Source organism: Phalacrocorax carbo, chromosome 2, assembly GCF_963921805.1.
Source record: "Phalacrocorax carbo chromosome 2, bPhaCar2.1, whole genome shotgun sequence".
Lineage (NCBI taxonomy): Eukaryota > Metazoa > Chordata > Aves > Suliformes > Phalacrocoracidae > Phalacrocorax > Phalacrocorax carbo.
Genome location: NC_087514.1, coordinates 3,347,207 through 3,364,990, shown reverse-complemented (window position 1 = coordinate 3,364,990; position 17,784 = coordinate 3,347,207). Strand labels below are relative to the sequence as shown.

The 17,784-nt window shown below is 43.7% G+C and overlaps 1 protein-coding gene across 8 annotated transcripts in view; it reads right to left on the bottom strand.

The window, feature by feature from the left end:
- The window catches only part of TSNARE1 (t-SNARE domain containing 1), a 511,863-nt gene that overhangs the window by 335,867 nt on the left and 158,212 nt on the right, over positions 1–17,784 (bottom strand). For all 8 annotated transcript variants that reach the window (XM_064442004.1, XM_064442001.1, XM_064441997.1 and 5 more), the window contains one exon: positions 544–621. In XM_064442004.1, the coding sequence (XP_064298074.1) occupies positions 544–621 (78 nt within the window). The remainder of the gene's footprint in view (positions 1–543; positions 622–17,784) is intronic.

Sequence of the window (17,784 nt, the reverse complement as noted above, 5' to 3'; positions counted from 1 at the left end):
ACTCAACAAAACTGATGAGCCAGAGCACATCTCCAAAGGAGGGAAGCACTCTGATTCTCTAGGTTCTGGGGAGACATGAGCAGGAATAGCATCTCCGCTCCATCTACAGGGTGAAGAAGAACAGAAGAATTTTGGTGTTGGTGTTTTTATACGGGAGATCGATGTTTTGCAAGCTCATATGACAGGCTCTGAACACAGTATTGTTGCAACACATTAGAAAATGAGTCTGGCTTGTTCCACCTTTCTGCGCTCTAACACCCTATTGTAACAGATGACACAATTAAAAATAGAAAAGGATGTGGTCTCAGCAAGGATTGGAATATATCTGTGCCTGTTTAATGGAACATATGGTGGAATATTTTTACATCTTATAAAGAACTGTGTATTGGACATGTGCTGGTGCTCGTGAGATGCAGCAGCAGAAAACCTGCATTAATATTTGCTCCCTGACAACAGGAGCTGCCATACACCGTGTACACACACACACACGAGTCATCAGCAGGACAGCACACAATTGACTAGGAAACCCTTCATTATACGCACCATTAGAGTTAATTCGGAAGACATTGGCTGAAGTCTCCTGAAAAAGTTCCTGTAGTTCACTGGGATCAATCTGCGTGGCTGTGAAGACAAAAAGGGAGAAGATATATTAATACCGGAGACCACCGATCACTTTGAAAGGGGATTACCTCCCAGCAGAAGGGGGATGCAGGTTCCTCCTCACTGCAGAAATTTAACCCAAGTAGGTGGTCTGATGTAGCCTTACACAATGTGTGATCACGCAACTTGCACTGGACAGGCAAATACCAAGCACCGTCAGGACAGTAAAGACGCTGCTTCAACACAGCGGATACGGCCCACGTGGATTGAGACAGCATTTGTGGGGATTAGTAGCAATTGGAATGCAAATGATGTCTCCTCATTTATCAAGTGGGAGTATCAGAGCCACGAATGAATGAGAAATGGCAGGCACAATGGCATGGTTAACCATCACTTTCCAGAGCAGGAGGGCACACGAGCAGGTCTTGCCTTCAGAAAATGGGAGGAAGCAGTGGGCAGAGTGCAACTGCTCCATGGGCTCAAAGCTTTTGGGGCAGGAGGGAGATGGGAGCCCTGATGGGTCCTCCACACATTCATCTTCCATCCCCCAGGAGAGGCTCCCCTTCTGCCTCTTTCTTCCTGATAGTCCAACTGCAAGGGTCAGTGAGCCAGTGCCAAGAATTGCTGTTGCTGCTGCCCAGGCGACTTCTTTCAGCTTCATTCCCAAGGTCCCACTTTGGCCAAGGTACCCAAATCTGCCCTACAAGAACACTGAAGCGAGGGTTTGAATGTTTGGGGGTTGAGGGGTGAGGGGGTGTGTGTTGTTATCTTCATTTCCCAACTTTAAACCCCCTGAAACTATGCCAAGCTCCTCCACAGCTTCAGCATCCCCAGAGAAGGAGCAACATGAGGTTGGACTGGGTTATATTACAGAAAAAGGATACATCATTTAAATAAGGTTTAAACAGGCGTTTGGGTTTTGACTGGTAATAGTCACCAGAGAAACACTCATTTATACCTATGCCTTTGGCACCAGCTTTATGGCAGCAGCTTTACAGCAGTTTTTCCGATGGTTTAGTCCTATTCTGCCTCCCACCTGGGTCGTTTTGCAGGTTTCCCAGAAGCTGCTCTATGTGAAACTTTGGTCAAGTCCAAAAACACTTGCAGGGCTTGTCCACCCGACATACTACAGCGAATTCAAACAGCCACTGCTATTAGCAAGCTGTTCCTCTGAGCCAAAGCATGACAGAAACTTGAACAGGAGCTGAAATTCGTATTCTCAAGTCAGCAGACTGAAACTAACTACACCATATTCTGCATCCCTTAACCACAAAACATCATGTGCCCAACCTACATTTGGAAGAGCAGAAAGTCAGCGATGGAGCAAGGCAAAAACCATGAATATTGAACAAAAGGAGAAGCCTGCTTGATGCACTGCTCAGGTTGGTCCTGAGGATGCACCTTCTGGTGCTTGGGGACAAGATCCACATCCAAACAGTGCAAGCAGGGGATTTTTTCGCTGCTTCTCACACATCTCACCTGCAGCAACACTCACGTGAGACGGTTCAGCACTGTACCAGCCATAAATAAATTCTTGGATCAGGCTGTCAGGCTGACAGAAATCCAGGGCATTAAATGGTGTTTAACCCAAATGCACGGGGGTTCATTGCTAGAATTCTTCCCACTCTTTTCCTGCAGTTCCTCCTAAATCAGCTGTCCCTGACAATCCTTTCCTTTGCTTTATATATGTGGCTATATAACACAAGAAATTAGCTTGGGCTTACCTGTCCCCCAGGAATTTCACTTGTTACTAACAAGATCCAGCTTTCACGAAATCACTGACAAAATAGCAGCACAGCATAAGACATTTAGATCTTTACAGACTACACTGGCCCCAGTTTCAAGAGGTTTTTCTTGGGTTTTCAGCACGCTGACATGCTCTGGGATAGTAATATGGGACGATGGGTCAGCCAGGACATGGCTTCAGCTTGGCTAAATTTCCAATTGCGTGTGCAGAGTGGATGGGTGCGGTTTTTGTTGGGGAGAGAAAGGTTTGTTTACCTGTTTATTTCCTTTCTTTCCATAGAAACACTGACTTTGCCTCAACACATTTTTAGCCTGGCCCAGTGATCCTGAGTGCACACGCACGTCAGTACTTTGCTGAACAAAGCTCCAGATGAACCATGATGGCAACCAAAACAAGGGTTGGAAACGCCTTCAAGTCCTCAATTATAAGCACCCAGCTAGGAACAGGATTGCATTAAACGCCCAAAATAATATGCACTGCAGACTTCAACGTGTTCCGCATGGGGCTACTCCTGCTGATTCACAGCATCCAGCAGGTACCACTGGGGAGTCATTTAAAATGGCAAAATCACCCCAAAAACAAAGATGAAATACCCCAAATATTGCAAAAGGCAGAAGAAGCACCAATTTCATTGCACAGACTGTGCACGCCTGCCTTTTGGAGTCCCTGCAACACCATGAGAAAGAAACACTGAGCATCACTGTGTATACAGAGTTGGTCCGTAAAGTTAAAAAGCTACCCAGAAATCCATGTGCTAATTTAGGAGGGTTGGATTTATCCAACCTCCCCTGCGTGGCCATGGGGAGACCAATTTTCTCACCCTGTACCATGTTTCCCTAATGGAAAAGAAGCAAAATACAACAGGACAACGTGTGAGGATCATACTCTGAAGACATAAAAGTACCTAACTTTTTAAATCTCAGCATATTTATTTTAGCCAAATGCAAGAGGACTGTGAGATGATCAACTCACCCTTGAAGGCCTGAAATCAGAATCCATAAATACCTAACAGAGACACCACAACAACCCCATAGCTCAAACAAGTGCAAACCAAGGAAAAAAAAAAACAAAGGCAGATGCAACCTTGGCCAGAATTTTGCAAACAATTACTTTGAAAATGCAATGCTCAGAGAATGGCTAATCTGAGAGAACTGCATTGAATCTGGCTTGCAGTTTCCTGCCCCTGGGCTTTTATTTCATGTTACAGCATGCTGCCAGTTCTGGTTTTATTTTATTTTTGTTTTAGAAAAGAAAAGAAAATAGTAACAAGGAGCTTGTTTTAACTGCTCCAATTTTGAGCTTCCACACATCAAGCAGAAATGTTGTAACTATTCATGGAGGATTCAGCAGTTCAAGCAGACAAGCAAAACAATTTAAAAACAGCAGCAGAAAGCAAAGCAAAAATGCATCTGTACTGCCAAGCTAAGTGAAGACATACCAAGACTGCAAAAGAAAGTAAATGCAAAGTACATTTGTGTCTAATAAAAAATTAAACGTCTTTGACTACATAAAGCGAGTGCTAAAATATTATGATTCCCCAAGAGGGAATATGAGGTTGCTGATATCCAGTAACTACTTTGCATACCCCACTGCTATCAGAGTTCAGGGCTGCAGCTGGGGAAAGGTGACTCTTACTCTCACTGTCGATCCTGAGAAGGGGCTTTGGTGGATACATTACAGAATCCTACGTGAAAATCACTTCTCCTCCGCTTCCTTAACTAGATATTTCCAAAAGCATTTTTATAGTTTCCAGCTATTTTCCCTGTTTGCTTTCCAGCAGAATCCCCTTGGCAGGAAACAGGACAACCCAACTTCCCCCACTGTCAGCTCAACCTCCTCCCCACCTAGCAAGTGCTGATGACCTGTTATATTTATTGCAACTGCTAAAGCAGCAGCAATCAACACTGGCATTTCTGGTATTTACCTCCTGTTTCTTAATTCTTCTGTCTTTGGCCTGAAAAGCTACAGGTAGGTGCAGCAAATGGAAAGGGTACACATCTGCTAAAGCAAAGTGTGTTTATATGCGCCCTGGCCACATGCAATAGGAGACCTCAGCCGTGAATGTTAACTTAATGTGAATGTGCAGCTTGAGATAGAGCCACTGCCTGGTAATCCACCTTGCTGCATGCCTGGAAATGTATTTATTGGCTTTTCGTTTTGTTGTTGTTGTTGTCTGTGTGCTTATTTATTGCATCAACAATCTCTTTCCTTCGCAAGAAAAATAGTTGCATCTCATTATGTGATAACCGCATGTGCAGAGTACGAGATATTCCTTGTCCAATGATGCTGATGGTGCACTGAGGAGGGACAGAGAGGGAGAAGGAGTGGATGTCATCAAAGCCAAACAGTCCCTTTCACCAGACTTTGCTGCCTTCTCCCTGCTGTTAAGCCTTCCCACCTTGTCATCCCAGCAAACTGCCGCAAACAAACCTTGAAGGGAATATGTCCACTAGTAAATAAAACTGAGCGAGGGAACAAACCATATTTTATTGTTATCTGGCTGCTTGGCTCTGTATTGCCAAGAGAAAAATCAGGAGCTGTTCCAGGCATAGTTTATCCCAGAAATTGCTTCCTCTAGGCAAAAATCAGTGAGAATGCATGAGGTTTAAATCCAGACATGCAACACCATCTCATACCCTTCTGCAGTGCAGAGATGGCTTCCTGACCATGGTGCTACCATAGCACTCTGGACTAGCACCAAAAGAAGAAAAGGAAAAAAAAAAAGGGAAACTGACTCATAGAACCATTTGAGTTCAAAAAGACCCTTAAGATCATCAAGTTCAACCGTAAACCAAACACTGCCAAGTCCACCAGTAAGCGATGTCCCCAAGCACCATGCCTACATATCTTTTAAACACCTCCAGGGCTGGTGACTCAACCACATCCCTGGGCAGCCTGTTCCAGTGCTTGATGACCCTTTCAGTGAAGAAATTTTTCCTAATATCCAGTCTAAACCTCCCCTGGTGCAACTTGAGGCTGTTTCCTCTTGTCCTGTCACTTGTTACTTTGGAGAAGAGACTGACACTCACCCTGTTACAACGTCCTTTCAGGTAGTTGTAGAGAGCAGTTGAGCACATTACAGATCCATACAAGCCTCACACATGATTTTTGCAGCCATTATTCCAGTGGAGACTCAGAGTGCTTTTTTTCCATGTTTCAATACAGTTATAATCTCTAATTCATCACACCTCTGTCTACAGGAGACGCTCAGGATGAGGACTGGCCAGCGGAGGGATGTGGTGTCAGTGCCTGGAGCAAAATATAACCTGGGAGCTCATGGTCTGCTTCCCTCATCCTGCTCAGGAGGCAGACAATGCTGCTGATGCACATGGGCAACCCTGGGGCTCTCAGGCACTATGACAATCAATTATTAGCTCCAACCACCACCGGCAACAGTCACGGTGGGGGAAGGAGAAATCTGAGTGAGCTGGCAAGTAGAAATGTCTTTCAGTTCTTCTTCAAGACAAGCCAAATGTGAAACCTGAGCAGGCTCACAAGGCCTTGTCTTTAGTGATCTGGATATAATTAAAGTCCGAACGGAATAGCTAGAGGTCCAGGACAACAGGCATGGTAAATGTATTTACAGGAATGCCATTTTAGTTAATGTTACTGAAAACTGACTGTGTTCCCCATGTTAATCTTCCTTGCCTATTAATTAGTTCACACTAATTTGAAGCTCCTGATAGCTTTTCTGCAGCCAGGTGAAGTCAATTGCCTCCCTGAACTCAATTTTGTAGCAAACCCAAAATAACTCAAAAGTTGCAGAAAAGCAGAGGCAACAATTGCAATAACTCCAATAAAATGGAAAAGAGGAAGAACAGGAGAAGCATCCAGTCTTTCTATTTACAGTACTTAACGTGGCTGTAGTAAAGCAGCTCAACACCTCGGAATTACATTGCATTTTTCCCCAATGCACCACTGAGAGCAACGTCTGTGCTCTGTAAAAGACAGCCACAGATTTATTTCACCTGCATCTTTGCTCCTTTGGAAGTTTTAACTGATGTTATAACACCATCCTTTGCTGAAAAAACCCTTCCAGCAGAATGTTACTTGGTATCCAAACTCCCCTTTTGCACCCTGAAACTCCTGCAAGCATTAAAGTGCAGGCAGGGAGCAACCTGCTTACTATGATTTCAGATCATCCACCCTAAACCCTCAGTTTACCTCCACCAATAAGGATTAAGCCCAACTGCACTCAAGCCCTGTGGCTTAACCCCTTCACAACCCAGCTGAACAGGTAAGTCCTATCCATCAAGACACTTGTTCTTTCCCCAGGACCAGGGGACCCATTGCAAGGCTTCAAGTCCTCCCTTGAAGACTTTTCACCGAGTTGACCTCAGTTATCTGAGAGAGTAACTCTTCATGAAGACTATGATCCACAATGAGACCCATGTGCCTCTGGCACTGGGAAATCAAACTCAAGGGAGAGAAAAAGATTGATTTATGGCTGCTAGCACAAGAGTAAGAGATTTGCTCTGGGGAAAAATGTTAAATTCATGTCTTTGATTTAGCTTTTCCTCAACAATTGACGTAAAAATGAAGAGGTGGAAGAAGATGATGGAGGTAAAGGGGGAAAAAGTACAGTCAAAGCAGCAACTCTGGGAAAAAGAAAATGCTGCAGAAGACAGACAAGCAATAACTGGTGGATACAGGGACACCTACACCCACCCCAGATGAGTCCTCTGGCAACCAGTACGCAACAGCTTCCCAGGGTGCTCCTCCCTGTGCATTCTCTTGTGTCTGATCCCATGTTTCCTACCAGCCCTAGGTCTCTTCCACAGTGAGAATGCTGCTTTGGTCTTCAGCTACCTTTCCATTTCATATAAACCACATGACCTCTGCTCTTCTGTTCAAACTGGTCAAAAAAGATTCAGCAAATACAAGCATAGAAAGGATTGACCAAGAGCATGTTTGGACAAAGTCCCTTTCCTCTAGGAAAACAGCTTAAAACAGAAAGGGAAATGGAAAGGAATGAAAGAAGCAGCATCGTGTCTAATGTTGCAAAGTTGCTCCTGACATGTAAGCTTAGAAACTTAGGAAATTTTTATTTCTTCCTGTTGAAGTTTGAGTGAAATAAGTGATAAAGGGAAATGTAAGCAAAAGTCACACTCATTAAGCAACATGATTTTCATCAGGATCAGAAAATGTGATGCTCTTTTACGTGGCAATGCTCTGAATCTCTTCACTACAGATTTGTAAAGTGACTTGCAAAAGACCTGGGTCTCCTCGGCATGGCCACAGCACAGAGAGGGCACCAAGGGGATTACAAGTTTAGCTAATGGGATGAAGCTGGTGTTGGCATCAAGCCTTTTCCAACCCCTATTCTCATACAGTAGGGTCAGTGTATTAAAAAACTCAATTACCTATGGGTTAACTTGGGGTCTCTGTTTGCGTTAAGACTCATAAATTCTTGTTCACTCTTTTGAAATCACCTTCCTGGGATGGCGAAGTTCTCCAGAACATACAAAATAAAATTTTCCTAGTTTTAGAAATGAAGCTTGACCTGAAGGCATCTCAGCAGGAAGAACCCATTTTGTCCCACCCATCTGAAAGGTATATGTGTTTAGTACCTGCCTTCTCCTCCTCTCCTCAAGGGAAAACCGAGAAGCATGAGGTCTCTCACCCCACAGCCTTGCCCTGAAGAGGTACCTTACTCCCACCTTACTCTGCCACCAGATACAGTAGCGGAAAAAAATATAGAGCAAATGAGAGAAAAAACACATCTACTTTAATAGAACAGGCTTTTTTCTTTGAGAGACCTACCATAGCTATAGTAAGTCGACCAAAGGAGACAGAGTGCCCACGACCAAGGAGGTAAACAGGCAGGAAGAATAATTTCAGGTTGGTAAGGATTCCCCCCTAGGCATGCATTTTTTTCTTGTGGTCTCTGAGGTAGAGTTTCAATACATTAACCTTTGTAAAGCCTCTGAGATTTGTGCTTTAGTGTCCCAGAGAGGTAACTGCAACACACAGTGTCCATAGCACAAGTGTTCCTGGTAGAGCTAGTAAGTTTTAACTGGAGCTCAGCATGGCAGTTTCTTGCAAGCTCCTAGGAAAAACAAGAGAACCTATAAATACATATAAAATGCATAACTCTGAAAGAAAAAATAAATACAGAAGCCAAGGACAGAGGCTATTCAGGCAAAAGTTTCCCATGTAGGTGAGGTCTATGGCAGTGGGACAAAAACTTTGCAGCTTGGCCAGTGTCTGTGTGCTGGTGGCACAGGAGGCACCACGCGGGACAGCCCAGGCGCAGACATCAAGAGAAGGTAACAGAAATCAAGAGACGGTAACAGGTGAGCATTAACTTGTACTGAAAGTCAACCTCAGGCATTAAAGACGATAGAGAATTAAGACACTATGTCCTGCATGACCTAGCTGGGGAAAAGGGCTGCACACAATCCGTGCACTTCCATTTTAAATCAGCCAAGAGAGTTTTTTCCTAAGCCACCTGGACGGAGCATTATACGCTGGGGTGCTTCGCCATACTCCCATCCTCCTTGCCCCCACTATGAGGGAAATCACCCCCTGCGACTCCAAACACAGCACCAAGTCCACAGCCACTGAAACACAAATCTGCATACCCCCAAGAAGTGGTTCACAGAGAAAAGGAAACATGAGTTATCTTTTACAGTGCAATCACAACTCAATCAGGTTTGCTTTGCATTATTTCTAGTTAATACATCTAGTTAAGATGTTTTTATTCTCTTTTGTTTCCCTCTTTAGCATATATGCTAATAAGCCACTGCTGGAGAAGAAAGCAGCGTGACATTCTAGGTGCACAGCTAGCGCTGGTATCTTCTCAGCCCTGCAGCTCGCCCTGCGTGTCCAGGAGAGCAGACAGTGCCAGCATATCAGCTCACGTATACAGAGCCTGGCCAAGGAGATCTGCAGCCGTGCCAACAATGCATTCTTCAGCTTTCCCGAACCACTTTGGATCCATGTCCCAGAGGGTACATCTCTACCAATCCCATAGCAGTAGTGAACAAGAACAGCCCTCCAAACCCACCCACATAGTATTAAGGCAAGCCAAGTAGTCCACCAAGAGAAGAAGCTGTCTCTAGAGCCAACCCTGAGATGCACAGGTTCATTCCGGCCCCACCGGTTTCTGACTCTTCCCCAAGTGGAGAGGTGTCCTCCTTGGTGAGCACCACTTTACTCCCTGCAGCCAGACGTGAGCCTGTCTGCAGAGCCTGCTGCCTGTTGCAGCCCTGCCCAAATTTGCTCCAGCTCTGAAGGTAGACTTCATGACTGAACAGCGAAGCTGTGATGAAAAGCCTGGAGAGATTGCACGCACAACCTTGAAAAGGAGCAGAGACATCCCAGACAGCATCAGAAACAGCATTAGAGAAAGCTGCTGGCATGAAGTGTCACCCAGAATATGGGGTACAACACACAGTAAAACAAAAGGGGTGAGATGAAGCAGATGCTGGATAGAGACTGCTTCCAGCTTATGCTCCAAGGGGAAATACCCAACAAAACTAAAGCAAACAAATCCCAATCAATCAACAAATGTTAACATATTTTTATCCTAACAGTTTATTTTCATTTATTATTAACAAGTTCCCCACTTTTGCAAGGACATCACCATGTACCAGTACTTAAGGGGCAGCTACAAAGAAGATGGAGAGTCCCTTTTTACATGGAGTCCCATGGAGAGGACAAGGGGGAATGGGCACAAGTTGCTCTTGAGGACATTCCGATTGGACACAAAGGGGAAATTTTTCACACTGAGGACAGTCACCACTGGAATAATCTCCCCAGGGAAGGGGTTGACTCGGCCACATTGGACACTTCCAAGAGTCATCTGGACAGGGTGCTGGGCCATCTTGTCTAGACTGTGCTCTTCCTAGAAAGGTTGGACTAGATGCTCCCTGAGGTCCCTTCCAACCTGTGATTCTGTGACACTAGGAATATATAAGATCTTTTCCATCAGCACGGTATGGTGGTTTCCAGTCTTTTCTTCTCAAGCTTGTTAAAGATGCTAGAAAGCAAACAGTGCAGTACAAAACCTGATATTCTCTACATCTGCATTAAACCATATTACTGTTAGAAAAATCTGTTCTCATCCTATATTCCTTTTAAGGCAGCAGTGAAAAAAAAAAACCAACCCAACCAACTAAACAAAAATAAACCCCACACTGCCTTCTAATTTGTACAAGAAAAACAGCAGCTCTCGTTGATTTAATAGAATGAAACATTCAAGACTCACAAGACCAATACTAGAATATTACTAGAATAAAAAGCCCATCACTTCATGGGGCAACACGATGTCTAAGAGCAGCTTGAAGGTCAGGAGAGCTTGGTAGCCCACAGGAAATGAGTTGGTGGGATTCTCAGTCCTGTTTCACCCACTCAAATTTCTATAAAATTAATTAATTGATTCAGAGAATGATGGCGACTCTCACCACACACATCCCCGTTTGCAGAAGTGCTCTTCTCCGGACAGGAGAATTAGGGAGAACATTGATTTTCCATGGTGGTTAACAGCAAAATAGACTTAAAGTTTTAAGTAAAATTTTAAGAATAATAAATGCAGAGAGGAACTGTGCAATGGATTAAGAAGCTGCTAATTTTGGCTGAGCGTGGAATTTTGGCTTTGGTTGGACAGTTTCACAATTAAGAGTTTTTCTCCATTTTTTAAGCAAAGGGGAGGCAAACTTTAAAAGGTTTTACATAATTCTGATGTATTAGCAAGACACAGTTAAGAAGCTTTTAAACAAAACAAAGCACTTTGATTCATTTATTTTGCTGGGAATGGATTAGGAGAGAGTTAAAAAGACAATTCATTTTTGATTGAAATAAGTCAATGTACTGGAAAATACCAATTCATTTGCAAAATTTCCCTATCAAATCCCATTGCTTCCTGCTTTCCAAGATGGCAAGTCTAATAATGTTCTTTTCTTCATGCTCCAAAGCAATAGCAGAAGCAAGCATTAAGGTGGTGCCTGCCTGTATTTTTAAAAGGATACCCAAGTAATTTAAAAAAAAGAGCAGTTTAAGATGTTTGACAGTTTTGTTTTGTTTGGTTCTTTTTTAATGATGATGTGGTATGAGTATATAAATAAAACCTGAGTGAAAGCAGGTTTTTGTTTGCACTATTATATTCCTAGCATAGTCTGCAGTCCTGTGCTAATGCAAACACAGACGCCAGCACCAACAGTATGTGAAAATGCAAAGGAATTGACTGAAAAACAAAGTGGAAAAGATTAGTCTTACGCTCACTGCCCGAGCTGTTGGAAATGTAACATGAGAACAGCCAACAAAAAAGATGAAGAAACCAAATATTTTTGAAAAGTTGTTATTTAAAGATTTATTGGTGATATACATTATAAAATGCTGTTTTCATTTTTAAACTAGATCTTAATCAGCCTCTGTTCTGTTCTTATTAATGCACTCAACACTAATTGCCTTAGAAAAATATCTTTTAAAAGATCCAGGCTATTAATGACAAAATGGAGATGATTTTTTTTTCTGATTAAGTCCACGTGATACAAGGAAGTGGTATCAGAATATCAGCCATACAAATGAAAGGCAGACACCTTTACAAATATCACCTTAATCCAGCTTTCCAGTTGAAAACATCCGGGTAAATGGGTAGGTTTTTTTCACTCTTTGTAAATTACAGATTCTATAAACAAAACCCTGAAATGTAAACTTCATTACCAAAAAGAACCCCAAAGCATATTGGATAAATGGTTAGTAATAAAAATGAATAAGAATGTGTGATCCCCGCAGATAATATGTATAATTCATGAAATTATCTTTACTACCACCCTACGGGAGAGGTTCCAAGGTTGGGATGAGTCACTAATCTAACAGGAACATGACAGAGGTGAGACTCAGTGCAGCAATAGTGGTGTCACTCAGATGGAGATGAACAGTGAGATGGGAGGAGTGCTCTCCTCATTGCTTTGGCCACTGGCACCAATAAAGTCAACCGGTCTCTCCGCAGCCCCTTGGCATGCATGAGTCCATGGAGAAGAGGAGCTGGAGAGGGACGGGAGAGCACGTCATGAGAGCTCTGCAGGAAAACGTGGTGTTGCAAGACGCAACGCTGGACCTGAGCAGAGCTGCAAGCTTGCTTCAGGGTCAACCACACTTGTTCCAGCACAAGGTTGAAGAAGCTCTAGTGTAGATAATATCTTTTTTTTCCTATCTCCTTCCTCTTCATTGCTTCCTTTGTTGGTCAGGGCTAAAATTTCAGACCATCTCAAGGATATAGAAGACAAAGTGAACCTGCAGTAAGTAAATACAACAATCTTGAGGAGCCCTTGAAGCATCACTGAGATCTGCATGAAGAGTTTTTACAAACCATAAGCCCCAGAGAGATGAAGTGAGATCTGCGATGACAGGATAGCAGAAATTAGTGAAACAGAGCCTAAGTGGATGCAATGGGAAACAGCCACTGAGCAATGTGACAGCTGGCATCTATCAGCAAGGAAAAAAGTGGTTTGTGGACAGACAGTAGTGCAAGTGCTGGAGCAGATTTCCAAGTTCAGAACAAAAGTACCCATTGATGAACCCTCCTCTTCTGGAGAGCTTCAGTTCTCCAGCAGAAAAGGAGCAAGGTAACTTATTAGATGTTCTAAAGAGAAATGAAAAAGTGCAAAACACTCTTCAGTAGTCTTTATGTTTAAATAAGAAAACTATACTGATAATTTATGCACCTTCCCAACATTTACTGAATGTGGGAAGGAAAATTACTTTTGTTTGCCTAAGATTAACCATAATAAAAACCATCTGGCCCAAGGAACTAGATTTTTTGGAAGAAATCATAAAACCTGTACAGGGTTTTATGATCTATACATACAAAACTCCATACACCATTCAGGGAGGAAGAGGAAATATCAACTGCCACAATTCCTGTAATTCTCCTGGGTTTATTTCTGTGGGACATTGTATGCAGATCTGTCCTCCACAGCTTATGGAATCTGCAAGTGGTCAGCAAAGGTTCTAGCAATGGCTGGAACCTCTATTTCTTGTCACAAAGCTACTGCTGTGGTTATTTACTAGAAATGAAAGACCAGTACACAAGGCAAAGGCTCAGCTGTCTCTTCCTGGGATTCACATGGACCAGATTTTGAGTTCTCTGACCCTGAGCAAGTTACTGGCCAGCCCTTGTATTGTTCATCACTAGTGAGGTGGTCAATGTGGGCAAACATTACAGAATTAGTCTAGAATTAGAGGGGAACTACTTCAGCAGTAAGATGATCTTACTGCTATTTGTTGATTAGATAAAAATAGTTTCCTTTAATACTTTCATTTTCTCAAGACAATTTCAGGCATAACCTCATGGCCCTGTTAACCTACAAGGCAACCTCTAACCCATGCAGAACAACGAAGGCTGTGACAGTGCAAAAAAATAAAATAAAAGTTCCTTGGAAGTATATGTAAAAATGTAGTTACTCCACTTGTAATGTGATTTGGACAACGAACTTTATACCCATGCTTGCACAAAAAAAAAAAAAAAAAAGAGGAAAAAAAAAAAAGATTGCACAGAATCACAGAATCATGGAAGGGACCTTCAGAGGCCACCTAGTCCAACCCCCCTGCAGTGAGCAGGGGCATCATCAACTAGATCAGGTTGCTCAGAGCCCCGCCCAACCTGACCTGGAATGTTTCCAGGGATGGGGCATCGACCACCTCTCTGGGCAACCTGTGCCAGCACTTCAACACCCTCACTGTAAAAATTTTTTTCCTTATATCCAGTCTAAATCTACCCTTCTTTAGTTTCAAACCATCACCCTTGTCCTGTCACAGCAGGCCTTGCTAAAGAGGTTGTCCCCATCTTTCCTACAGTCCCCCTTTAAGTACTGAAAGGCCACAATAGGGTCTCCCCGCAGCCTTCTCTTCTCCAGGCTGAACAACCCCAACTCTCTCAGCCTGCCCTCACAGCAGAGGTGCTCCAGCCCTCGGATCATTTTTGTGCCCTCCTCTGGACCCGCTCCAACGGGTCCAAGTCCTTCCTGTGCTGAGGGCCCCAGAGCTGGATGCAGCCCTGCAGGTGGGGTCTCACCAGCACCCCCAAGTCCTTCTCGGCAGGGCTGCTCTCAATCCCTCCATCCCCCAGCCTGTGCTGATACCAGGGCTTTCCCTGACCCAGGTGCAGGACCTTGCACTTGGTCTTGCTGAACTTCAAGAGGTTCTCACAGGCCCACCTCTCCAGCTTGCCCAGTCTCTCTGCATGGATATTAATGTTTAATAGAGATTATTATATCACCCTCTGCACCTTTGTAAAAGCAAGAATATCCCTCCCCTACAGGTAAAATAGCAGCATGTGTAATGCAATGGGGCTTAGCCCTAATGTGCAGGAGGACTGATCCATCCTCAGGCCCATCTGTGCATTTGGTTGCAAGACAAAAACTGGCCTTTTGCTGTTTAATTCAGCAGAATTTTGCTCTCTTTCTCATTCTCAGCATGACTCATTAAATATCTGCAGACCAGATTTTGCTCTTCATCTTAATCGAAAAGACTCTATTATGTACTTGAACACAGACTTTCTCCCTTTCTTCCAAAATAAAACTGAGACATGGGTTGAAGTGTTTGCCTAAAAAAAAATAATCCACGGCGCTGTGATACTGATGAGTATGAGAAAGTGGAAGTGACAGGAAACTGATGAAGAAAAGGCTGAATTAAATTTTTTAGACAACTGCTTTATTAGCTAAAGCATTCTGGTTTAGGTCAACAGGTACAAATGACAAACGCAGTAAGCTGGTTTCAGCTGAAAGTTTTTTTCTTCCTTCCTTTATCGTAGTTCAAGCAGCCCATCGCAAGCTTTCAAAGGGAGATGTTTCAACAATTTGAACCAAAATACTGTGTAGTCTCAAAATTTTCCCACATTTAAACCCCCAATAGAATAGACAATCTGGAAAAAAAGAGGATTTTTCCCCAAATATATTAGTCAGTGCAACTTCTCATTCTTTTTCCCATTTTCAGATAAATTCTACACATATTTATCAGCCGTAAGGAGGAAATACTTTTTATTTGTAAATAAAGATCAATTATTTACATCACCCCACTGAGTACCAGTACCACTGCTCATGCAGAGAGGAATCCACATACAAGACATAGCAAAGTAATGAAAAATGAAATACATCTAAAAGGTTTTGGCCCCAAAGGCAAAACTCCTGGAGATGTGCAACCTCCACGGGAGCTACCCCTTTGGTCCCTTTGGAAAACCTCAAGGAATCCCAAAGCAGACATCCATTTTAAGGGTGTAGCAGTCATTCTGTTAGTAAACCCAAGAAACACCATTTTGAACTCTTCCGTGTCTCTCTTCCTCTTGTAGCCTCTCTTCAAACATCCTTGCAAAGTGCTGCAATCATTTTCAGACACTCTTTCCATGACATGTTGCTGCAGCTGAGGTCAAAGAAACCCATCCCCATGTACATTCTCTATCAAATGCTATAAACGGGTTAACACCCTGATTTTCTGCACACATACAACCGTTGTCGTTATTAATGGGAAATCTGAACACAGCAGCGTGTTGCCAGCAATGGCTCTCTGGACTTTCATTGATGTCAGGACTGTAATAATAAAATATAATGTTCTTGCAGAATAAACAGGACTGCTGCAAATCCCTGCCCCCCCACAGCCCCTCGTGCTGCTGTTGCATCAACCAGCATTAAATTATTGGGCACAACCATCTAAACCCTGGGCCTAGCGTGTCTGGGACAGGGGGTTTATCCATCCACAAGCCAAGAGCAGCCACTCGATGACATCCCATCTTGGGTGCCTGTCTGGGGTTGCTGGGGATGAAAGGTTTTCCTTCATTTCATCTCCTTCTGCCTTCTCCTCCTTTCCTTCACTCCCTTGGCCTCTTACTGAATGCTTTTTCCACCCACCACTTGTAAAGTCAGCGGTAGCCACTGCCACGCAGATCTCACAAAGCAGCTCAGGGGGAGTGAGATGTGCCACATCCCTTCTTGGGCAAAATCCCCTCCTCACTGCTCCTCAGGAAGAGTAGGTTGAAAGTGAAGGGGCCCCAAAACTCTAAAACTCCCTCCGTCTCTGTTGCCAGGATGGTGGATCTCCAAAGCCGATGTTCAGCTGCTGCAAGCTTCAGCCCATCCTTCCACTTGCCATCTGGACATGGTCCTGAGGAACCTGGCCCTGCTTGAGCAGGGAGGTTGGACTAGGTGGCCTCCAGAGATCTCTTCCAAGCTCAACCATTCTGTGGTTCCTTAACATGCCATCAATCTTCTTCCTTGAAAGAAACAGTGAGGAAAACCCAAGGATCAGGAGTGCTATAGTCTTCTTTCGTGAACATACTCTGACTCCTTTCCTCCCACCCCGTTGCACTGTGCAGAGAGGACAGGCGCTGTGCAGCAGAAACTCTGCGGGAGTTGGACTATGTTGATGCTCAAATGGGTAAAATGGTGCTGCCCAAGGGCAACCAGACATCCCTAAGTGGTGAAAGGTTGCCTCCCACAGACTCTTCATCATCTTGCAGTAAGCAGGTGTTACCCTTGTACCAGCCCCACTGGGTGACCATGAGACAGCTCATGTAGACTGGGCGGTGCACATGAATCTGCTCAGAAAGGAGATGCTTTCCTTAGAGAGCATTCTCAGAACGGAGAAGGAGGCAGACTTCTTTGCTGATGGCCAGTATTGGATGAATGCAATCCAGGACAGCATGGACCAGACCACACTGGGCATGCAAAAGTCACAGTAGCCAATTCTCCCTGAAAACAGAAAATATCTCCTGTTGCATACAAAGAAAAGAAGTCCTGAAGGTCTTGAAGGCCTGTCTAGAAGGTAGGGATCAGCCCCTAAGCACCCATTCAGTTCCAATGAGTTCAAGGTCTGGTTGGAAAGTTCATCATCTGGTAACTTCCCCCAAAACAAGTGGAAATCAGAGTTTAGCAGTCTCACTTACTCGTGCTCCTATCCCGCTGCCTGCACTGTGTTAATTCCACACTTGAGATGGTTTAACATCCCCCAGAGATCGGAGGAGGAGGTCAATCAGCACTTCTCTTCCAGTTCATTGTAATGAGCAGCCCAAGCAGTTAACATCAGTTAGTTAAAGTGAATTGATTTTATCTGAAATTCCTGCTGCCACCTTCATGCATGCACACACATCGCTGCAGCTTCTATAATTAGAGCACACCAAGAGAGAAGCAATTTGTACGGAGAATGACGTATCTAAAACACGACTTTCTTGGAAAGGTGTGTGAATGTCTGGGGGGAAAACCTTGCATATTCAGGAGGAAAGCCTCTGTAATGATGCCACTAGGAATTAAGTAGAAACCTAATTGGTTTTGTCTTAGTGTCTAACAGTCCCAGGTCATAAAAAGAGAAGAAAAAACACATATGCACACACAGGTGCACACATGCACACACCCCATGGGCACCTGTGCTTAATCAAAGAAAGATACATATTAAAAAAACAAAATATTGGCCAACATGCTAAGCATAATCTCTCTAGACACTAT